Below are 10511 nucleotides of genomic sequence, written 5' to 3' on the forward strand. Positions count from 1 at the left end.
GTGCAAAAAAAATTACAAGATGGACAGATGGAAACAAATTAACTTCACAAAAAAGAGTCTAATTAGCTTATTCAAGTCTGTGGGGGCTAAATAAAAAAAAGAGTTTATAAAAAAAATCAGTGCATCTGTTTCAGAGCATTTGCCTGAAGAAATGTTTCCTCAAGCACTTAAGGCACTTTTAAAGGTCAGCCTGTGAGTGGTTAATAAGAAAATGTCATGTTTGTTCAGTTGGCTGACTGGTACAGCTGATGGATCTTTAATGTGCTGCTACACTGTTCTGCAGTCAGATGTAAATCACTTAGGAAGAAATAAAACCTTTCTGTCACACCAGCTAATGACAAGGAAAATGGAGACTTAAGGAGACAGTCTACAACAATAAAGAACGACGCTGTGCAGCAAAGCAGAGAGGAGCCGGACCGCTGACGACCCCAGCTAGTGCCTCACGGAGTTCCCCAGGGATTCTCCATCTGCGTCTACATCCTCATAGTCTTGTAGCTCGCTGGAAATGTGGATTTCAACTGTACTAGACTCTGAACCTAGCAAGACAAAATAAGGGTGGATTACTTGTGTGTTATTGCAGGACAGCTTCACAAAGATATTCATGAATCTGTTGTTGATCCTTCCCTGAGCTGCACTTCACTTTAAAAAAAAACAAAAAAACAAATGAATGAAAAACAAATCCTTTAAAATATCTGCTTTATTTCTAATTCTTTATGTCATGTGAGGGACACTGGTGACACAAAACATTCAATAATTTTCGTACATGGTCGTAATGGTGCACAAACACAACAGAAAAAATGTAGGGAATTACTCAGTGTGGCTTGAATGACAGAATAAATAACATTTGGATGAAAACACACCGGTGCAGTTTATATTAACAGTAGCAGCTAAGTGTTCCACCAGGTTTATCTGATATTATTACGCCCCCTAGTTATACTAATGGTGAAATTCCACAACATGACATCAGTGTGGATAAAAACACATTCAGACTGATAAAAACATTTCATTATTTATAAAGCCCTGTAATTTCACATTTACAGCTCAATACAGAACAAATGCTTCATAATTACATCCACTACAAAACCCAGTGTAAAAAAAAACTACATAAAACGTCTCTATCAAAACAGACCCGTCTCCTCTGTGGATGTTATCCAAATGTATGCTTTATATTTAAAAAAGGAGGAAGTCTGTAAGCATCACCAGCCCTGATACACCGGTGAGCTATTATCACCACTGACAGGCCAATTACCTTCTGAGAGGACACTGATGGCGTCAGAGTGGTGCTGCCCGTTTCCTATCTTCTTTTTCTGGGATTCCTGGACATGACTCTGGTACAGCACAGCAGATCCGACAATGGGGTTATGGCCGGCAGCGTTAGGCACCGAAGTAGACATAGAATCCCAGGCCAGCTCCCTCCTCCGCTGCAGGCTGAGGTCAACGTCGCAGCCTGTCCATCCGTGAAAAGCCAGGGTGTTTAGGAAAGCCTGCATGGGGTTCAGGATGCCCTGAAAAGAGGAAATATACAGAATCAGTAAGGGGGAAGTAAAGTCAAGAAAACTAGAGCTTTGGATGCAGATGTGTACACGCACCATGATAAACCATGTGATGAGGGCTGCGTTCCTGACATTCCTGAATCCGCTGTCGTTGATGTCTGACTGCATCTCCAGGTAGAAGAGGAGGCTCTCATTGATGATGTTGGGAACCCAGCTAAATCATCAGAGCAAAAATAGGCTTAGCTTAGTTTGTAACAGTGGCCAACAGCAGCTACATAATGAAGCAAAACATGGCTTCTGATTGATCCAAACTCCTCGGGATGATCTGGCTGATCAATAAGCAGCTTTACTGTTTGCAAATGACTCAGATCTGTGCAGGGTTGCTAAGTTACGGCTAGTAGGCTGAGCTTAATGATAATAAAGTGACCCATGACTCAGACTCTTGTATCATCTCCAAAACAACCAGCATCATGCAGGCTGATTACTAACCAGGATGTCCAATCACATCATTATGGAGCGTGAGCATGTACACATATAAAAGCTGACTGTAGTTCAGTGTCACTATCATCAAGTAAGAACTCACAAGTGACAGACTCACCAGATAAAGAACACCAGCATTATTTTAAAGAAGCGTATTTTGATCTCGTTGGCCAGCCGTCTCTCGTTCTCTGTGTAGATTCCCTGTCGTCCTTTTAGTAAAGATGTCACTAGAATGGAAAGATGAGAGTTGTTTTTTTACATTTCTTCCCACGTGGACATGCTTTTGTTGTTGTTGTTGTTGTTGTTGTTGTCAGAGGGGAAGAAAACTGACCTGCAGATAGTGTCCTACTAAAAAAGACCGGATTGGCTACGAGGACGAGCAGCAACGGTGCGTACGTGGTGATGTAATGAGGAATAGCATGCTGGAGGCCCTGCTCACAGCTTGGCACAAAACAATGAAAAATGAGTATTTTTAAATGGAAATAACCTAAACCACATATCTAGACATGGCCGGGTCTGCTTGTATGAGTGTTTGATAAATGATCCGTGGCCTCGAGGTGTGACAGGAGAACGCATTCTTTGGACATCTTCTGACATGACCTTCATTTTAGCTGGAAGGTGCTACTCGCAGGAACAACAAAGGGTCTTACTCAGAAATGGATGGGTAGTAGAGCATGGCCACTCCTTCCACACACAGCAGCACAGCCAGACCCCATGTAATCATGTGGTAGAGGACAATGGTGCTGATGGGAAAGAAACAAGTCATGAGACTGAGCTCACAACACATGCTGCAGCTATGTAATTTCAGAAGGATTCATTATTAGTATTATTTTATACAAGTGCTGCATTAACTGAGAAACAACAACACCAGGTAATTTATAAGGTGTTTGAGTTAAGACAAAGTAGAAAACCTCCAGCAGGCAGAGAAAGGAGAGAGAACATTTAAATATAAAGCTTCTATAGAGGTGATAATGAGCTGTGTGTGAGAACCTGATTCCTGCAGAGGTTTTCACCACCAGGAAGACGTCAACGGCATAAAAAAAGGTCCACCAGAAGGAGGCACTGAAAAACAACTGGATCCACATCTGCAACACATGATGGACATAAACACTGATGATTAGAATCAAACGTATGCCTTCAGGTTGTGTCATATAACACATATTTCACACTTGTTGAGCATGCATTAACCACAGCTCTCCATAAAATGTGGATGTTCCAGCATCACGCATGATTACTGCTTAACAAAGAGTCCATCATCTGCCGAGCATAAGGCCACAAGACGTGAGGATAAAGGTGTAAACACAGAGTGAGGCTTTGTACGTGAGCCTGTACATACAGCACTGCCAACACAGAAGACCTCCGGCAGCACGTCGGTGCTGTTGGTCACTGAGATGCTGTCAATGATGCTGGGCAGGCCGAGCCACACGGACGACCTCACAATGATACCTGCAACAAGGAGGAAGAAACAACACGTGGGTTTAATTCTATGTACTGGAACAAAAAAAACCAGAAGGCCTGGCTTTAATTAACATGAACATTTTCTTTTATTATGAAGTGCAGTCTTTTTAATGGTAGCTTTACATCATGGAAATATGAAGACGCAGCAGGTGTTTGTTTTTATAAGGGAGTTTCCATTTCCTCCAGGAAATACACTGGAGCTCTCCCAGAATGGTTTTTAAGGGGTGATTTAGACAACATGCTGCTCTGCATTTTTACTTCGTCATCCAGCTGGCAGGTACACAATGAATCTCACTGGGCACAAAGCACACAGATACATGACTTCACCAAACTGATGGAGGTCAGATCAGATGTCACATTATGGAGTGCAATAATAAAACAACAGATATTTGAGCATCATTGGCTGTGCTGCTGCTTTAGGAATAATGATGCATAAAAATGACATTTTTATTATTATTACTTCTAACACTCTTATTTTGAAAGGTTCCTCTACTGTTGATTTATACAGAAAAAATATTTCTATCATTTCTTCCCCCAAAATCTTTCTATCTGCACACAGAGCAGTAACAAAAGGGTTAAAAACCAAATATGTGCGTGCGTAATTGGATCCAGACCTGCACGCTGTGAAAAGCAGAACTCTCTGAACAACAGAAAGAAAAGTAGGCCAACTTTACCCGCGCAGCCCAGTATGTCACATATACTGATGATGAAGAGTATCCGCGAGGAGGACGCGGGCCTCGGCAGAGGATACTGGCCCAGCCTCCTGTATCCTTTGCGTTTCGGTAGAATCTGGAGAACGGCTAAAATAAGACTGAGAGCCGCGCTGCCCAGAGTCAAAGCCCCGAACAGCACGGGCTGGAAGGTGACCACGAACTCCGTCGCTGCGTCTCGGTTCGGGCAGCAGAACGTCTCCAGCCGTGGGGATGCCATCACGGACTGCAGACAGAGAGAGAGGGAGAGGCAGGGGGGAGACGGAGGAGAAAGAAGTGGGCTACAGTGTCTGGAGGAGGGAGAAGAAAAAGAAAAGTAAAGCAGAGGAAATGACTGAGTCCATGACCCAACTACGAGAAATCACGGGGTTGAATCATCATGTGCTTTCATTTAATCCCTGAAGTTAACTGTGCCACACAATACCAGAGCCCGACAAAGGCCTGTTGTGTTAAGGAGAGTGAGTGTAAGGAGCTGGAGAGGGAGCTGTTTTTTATTCCTGGTAATGTGTTTCATTGTTTTAGTGTAAATTAAAAAATATATATATATATATATATATATATATATATATATATATATATATATAAATACAGCAGAGAAAGATGTTAGACCTACAGTAATTAACAACAGTGTAGCCAATCAATGGAACATTCTCACAAACCTCAAATATTAGTGCTTAATCTAGTATTATAAAATATATAAAAACACATTTAATTATGAATATATTTATAAAATAATTCAGGAAAATACAGTGTTATTCCCACAGTCATATACATTCAGTTATGTTTGACTCCACATCCACATCTGTTCTACTTAATGATAACCCCATGCTGTCATCCATCCATCCATCCATCATCCCTCCCTCCATCCATCCATCCATCCATCCATCCACCATCTGAACCTGCTTCGTCCTATGCAGGGTCACGGGGGGCTGGATCCTATCCCAGTTATCTACAGGTGAGAGGCAGGGTACACCCTGGACAGGTCACCAGCACATCACAGGGCAACATACAAACACAAAAAGCCATTATGGTGTTATTTGTTACATAAAAAACTAAGTTTTCATGACAAATGCCCTACTGCAGGCATATAGTGTTATTAGTTCAAATTTGTAACACAACACAACACAACACACACTTTGCATTCTTTTGCACCAGGAGAGCCCGCCCAGGATACTTACTGTACACCTGACTATGCATAGGTAGCTTATTGAAAACAATTACCTGTAATCTACCAGTACAGATGTCAATGAATCAACCTGAACTGAAAATATTCTGAGATATTAATAGAAATGATGAATCAAAGACGTCCTGGAACTAAACCTTATAGCTGAACTTTATATAAGCATATCTTATAAATGTTGCATGTATGCAGCAGACATTCACCTTGCTCAGATGCAGCAGAGGTCGGAGCAGCTGCTGGATCTGCTGGCTTGGCCTAAAATCTGAGAGTGGTGGACATTTGAAGCAGATTTATTTGTAAAACAAAAGCATCAAGGGCCTTCATTATTCAGCAGCACAGAGAGGGCATTCATTTAGTTTGTACAATGGTATTCTAATCCATATGCACCTTCCCTGACAAGGCACAAAGTCAATTGTTGTGGCAAGCTTGTAGCCTGCTGCCAGGGATTAATAACTCCCAGAGGAATACAGTGGGAGTATTGACTGGCACTGAGTGTCTGCTCTGAGTGTGGCTGCCCTCTGCTGGTCTCTGCTCACAGCACACACTGCTGCTGGTACACTCAGGATTAACCATGTGAGAAAGTTATTTAGCTGCTACCATACCAATTAAATACACTATAATAGCACCGGTACACAAAATTATATGTGCATGTAAAACAGGATATACACAGCAGCATCCACACACACACACACACACACACAGTACACAACTATATCAGCTGTCTACCTTCAGACATAAGATCTGGTCACACATTTAGGACTAAGCTGGTCATATCAAGGTTATAACATAATTATATGTAAAAAGCATTAGAGCATCATAAAGGGGAGATTATTTCAAAATAAACGATAGTAAAGAGGCCAAAAAAGCGTAAAATGTGTAGAAATTTATAAAGGATTTTATTATTTACAGCATGTGACTTGATTAACAGATTGAAAGGCTGAAGACCAGCCTTCAAGGCTGCATGTGATGTGGGTGTAGCTTTAACATCATACAATTAATAACTAATTATATTTAGTAACAAACAACCTAACAGGGTTCAACTTTCATGTATGTGACAAAGAAGGTAAATGATCTGTTGTGATCAAGCACAAAGAAAAGAAACACAAACAAATGTGAATTCTTAGCACTAAACTATGAGTGTTACATGTTCAGTGGACCAAAACTCAACAACCTCCACCAACACCGCCCTTGTCTCCGCCGGAGAGGATGGGTGTGGGAGTAAAGTGTCAAATTACACACACACACAAAATATAGAGACCTGCTCAACAGGCCTCTCCGTGCCTCTGGCAACTCCGCTGGCCGAAACCCAGTTGCAACTCTTAACCAGCCTGTTTCCTGCTCCTCAAAGAGAGGAAGTTACATCACAAGAGCTGAGAACAGATATGCTTCCACTCCTCTGAGCTCTGTCTCTATTTAAAAACAAAATTAATAAAATAAAATCCAAGAGGGAACACACAACAATCAGGTGAGTTCACAGCTTTTGGTGCGACACTGAAGAATGTCTGCTGCACACAGAGAGGCTCGGCAGGACACAGCCTGTCACAGCGGACCTGTGTTTTTTTCAAACCGTTTGATGAGTGGTGAGTAACAGCTGGCTGCAGAGCAGGAAGATTTCTAAAGACACTTCATGCTCATTGTTGATCCTGATGTTTCTGTATTTAAAAAGATGTAGAATCGGACTGGTCTCCGATTCAGGATGCAGCCTTTAATGGACGGGTCCTCACCCTGCAGAGGCTCATTGCTCAGGTGTTTACAAGTTTACAGATCTATTGTTTGTGTGACTATCTCATCCTATGTTGTTGTAGTATATTATAGTAATGTTGTTTTGTTCACAGGGTTTATGTGTGAATCTGAACACTTTGGACAACGTGTCTCCCCTCCATGGAGCGTGCATGCAAGGAAACACAGCTTGTGCCAAACTTCTGATGGAAAATGGAGCACATGTCAGTAAAACTTCAGGTTACCATTTCATTCAAATCCTTTTGTTTTCTGCCTTTACTTGAAAGAAAGGTATGATTTCAGGCCGTTACCTGGTTATCAATTATTGTTAGTTTGAACTTTTCAGGAATAAAAATTAACCAAAGACACCGACCACAAAGAAACACTAACTCATTAACAAGCCTTCACATATAAAGTGCAACACTGGAGGCACTGGTTGAGTCTGTAAACCTCAATATTTCTCTTAAAAAAAACATGCTCCCACACAGGTGAACACTTCAACCGTGGATGGACAGACAGCTCTTACAGAAGCCTGCGCCCAGGGACATGTGAGCTGTGTCTCACTGCTTCTTCAACATGGAGCGTCCTCAGTGGGGACCAGCCAAGCAAGCTCTCCAATCCACAGGGCTGCAGCCAAAGGTCAGAGGCCACATTCCACAGCGTATGCATGGATTATCTGTGCTGCTGACCCAGCTTAACTCAGTCACTACAAAAAAAAGTGCCAAAACACAAGAAACCCTTTAAGAAATCTCTTTAAAAAACCCTGAAAAACAGTGATGCTGTGGCCTGAAATAAAACGTAGCATATTCTTCCCTGGGATTGACAGACCTGAGCATGTTTCACAGCAGATCCTGTCAAGTGCATCAGCTCTCATTATGATGACTCTTGTTACTCTGCACAGGTCAGTCTGAGTGCATTGAACTGCTCGTTCAGTATGGTGCAGATGTGGATCAGCATATCGACGCACTAGGCTCCCCTCTGCGTGTTGCCTGCTCCAATCAGCACATAAGTACTGTGAAGAAACTGCTTCAACTCGGTGAGACAAATATGATGCCCTTGCTCTTTAACATTGATCATCTAGGACATTTTTGACACCATGGTATATAGGTAAATGTAGAAGTAACAAAAGCTGAAACCTGCACCGACTTTACATATCAAGTTGTCGGGGTTCTGTTGTATAAAGCCTTCTGTGGCTGCAGAGCTGCATAAAATTGGATTTGCCGTCTCCTCTCCTCTGGGGGTTAGCATCTACTAGCATACTGTGAGAATATATTCTGGGTAAGCTAGAGGTTGGATTCAGGGAGAACAAGATGTTTTTATTCAGGTGCTGATGTGGATGCTTTAAAAAATAATGCCATTGATATATTTCTTATCAATCACAAAGGGCAGAACAATACAAAATCTTTTTTATAGTAACCTTTATCAGGCATATAAATAAAGATGCTACAGTTCCTGGCTGTGTGTTTTGGGTCATGTCTTTGTGCCTCAGTAATGGTAGCACATGATGGATTTAAATCTGTCATGTGGAGAAATGTCAATTCTTACTAAATCCACAATTCTAATTGTAATGCACGGATGCTTTATATTAGATTTCTTTGCACATATTTGATATGCCAATATCATCAAATGCATTTTAGCTGATTGCTGATATATGCACACATTTTTTCTTCTAATTGCACATTAAATCCCCCTTGAAGTAGAATTAACATATTATTATGCCTACTGTTGTTGTGATGGCAGATTGAGAAGTGAAATACAATAGCTGATAACTTTTTTCTTTCTCCATTTGAATATTGTGGTTGACAGAGATGGCAGCTGCACATCAATCTTGATGTCATATTCTGCTAAAGTACATCTTTCACATTTCCAACTCGTCCCTTCCTCCAGGTGCTAATGTGAACAGGTGTGAGTCTGGTGACTCACCGCTGCACGTCGCTGCTGGCCTGTCCAGCCCTGAGTTGGTATCTTTGCTCCTGGACCATGGAGCAGATCGCCTCCTCATGAACTCAGAGGGCAAACAGCCGCTGGACCTCGCACCCTCCAACAGCCAGGCAGAGAGACTGCTAAGAGAAGCAGGAGGTATTCAAAGCAAACTAAACAAGTAGCCATGCTGGTTATGGGGGGGGAGAAAAAAGCCTGTATATTGGGCTGGTGCCACAGGCAGAGCGGAAGCTAATCTCTCTGTCATGGCTCCTGCTTCTCCCCCTGACTGTCCCCAGGAGTGTTTCCTCTAAAGCAGCTGTGCCGGCTATACATCAGGAAGACTGTGGGCAAACAGAGGCTGGATGGGATTCATGGCCTTCACCTCCCCAAAGAGCTGATAAACTATCTTCTCTACCAATCAGACCAGAGGCGAGATCCAACGCTACATCATAACCTGACACTCTGAGACTTACTTTTTCAGACAGTAGGGGGCAGACTTGTACAATCTTGGCAGGGAGGTGCCCATGACTCATAGAACTGTGATAACAATAATTGACTGTAATTCCTCTGAGACAGACCTCTCATAAATGTAGAACAAGCCGCATTTAGATCATCACAAGCAACATTTTAAGTGAGGAAAAAAGCTGTAAAATAATGATTAATTAAATATTGAAATGTAATGTGTTTGTTTACTTGTGACAACACGACATGCTGTGAGGTCCAAACACACAGAATGGATTCTCTTCAATAAATTATTTCACTGGACATGATGGAGCAGCATCACGTGACTAAAACGTTTCTGCCCTAAAAACATGTACTAATTTAGATTTCTTCTGACTTTAGTTCTCAGAAATACTTGGAACAAACTACTCATTAAGTTCCCTGAAAAAGAGACTGTTATCCTGGAGACATGGATGTTGAAATTGTTGTGTTTTTTACTCAATGTAAAGACAAAGAATCACTGTTTTGAGTATGGGGTCCAGATGTGTTGAAATACCTTGAAATACTGTGTGAAAAGTCAGCTGTTTCTAAAGAGTATGTTCAATCAGAAGACAAAACAACAACCTGTACATTATAACCCAGCTACACTCTATAACCTGTTTACCAGTCTTTTCTTCTCTGCACTCATCTATGAAGATAAATAAGGAGTTCGTGTTTTTAAAACAACATGAGAACAGAGGGTACTAACATTGAGATGCAGCCATGATGAGAGAAACCAAACAATGTTTTTATTATTTATTTAGGCCACTGCTTTCCTCTCTGTTGCCCAAATCTAGTGTTTACAATGCGCTGACCGATTTCATGGTAATCATGTTTATCCGCCGCCTCGAGCTTAAACAGACCCATGTCTTCCTCCTGATTCTCTCAATAGTTTTACCAACTGTTCCCATAAATATGTGAGCATGACTTCAATCTGTACTATTTGAGCCTTCTTTCGCATGTTTGAGGGGGAAAACAAAAAAAATCTCACTGACCTCTGACCTGTGTGTTTGTGCACCTTGTCAATCAGAGGAGTCACCTCAAAAGTAGACAAAGCAAAAGAAAAAT

General features: G+C 41.7%; 2 protein-coding genes across 2 annotated transcripts; one reads left to right on the top strand and one right to left on the bottom strand.

Annotated features, from left to right (window-relative positions):
• Position 1: 1 nt before the first annotated feature.
• gpr143 (G protein-coupled receptor 143) lies at positions 2-4570 on the bottom strand. The gene is made up of 9 exons (XM_028393678.1): positions 4106-4570; positions 3310-3419; positions 2964-3058; positions 2624-2716; positions 2305-2414; positions 2092-2200; positions 1590-1707; positions 1250-1505; positions 2-536 (listed from the first exon to the last, which is right to left on the bottom strand). The coding sequence occupies exons 1-9, from the start codon at positions 4359-4361 to the stop codon at positions 433-435; spliced, it is 1251 nt and encodes a 416-aa protein (XP_028249479.1). The 5' UTR covers positions 4362-4570; the 3' UTR covers positions 2-432.
• Positions 4571-5955: 1385 nt separating this feature from the next.
• LOC114425970 (ankyrin repeat and SOCS box protein 9-like) lies at positions 5956-10204 on the top strand. The gene is made up of 7 exons (XM_028392969.1): positions 5956-6901; positions 6988-7067; positions 7157-7264; positions 7529-7679; positions 7942-8076; positions 8928-9119; positions 9260-10204. Exons 1-7 carry the CDS (start codon positions 6820-6822, stop codon positions 9427-9429), a joined length of 918 nt encoding a protein of 305 aa, XP_028248770.1. The 5' UTR covers positions 5956-6819; the 3' UTR covers positions 9430-10204.
• Positions 10205-10511: the final 307 nt, after the last annotated feature.

Source organism: Parambassis ranga, chromosome 21 (assembly GCF_900634625.1).
Source record: "Parambassis ranga chromosome 21, fParRan2.1, whole genome shotgun sequence".
In the NCBI taxonomy this organism is placed as follows: domain Eukaryota; kingdom Metazoa; phylum Chordata; class Actinopteri; family Ambassidae; genus Parambassis; species Parambassis ranga.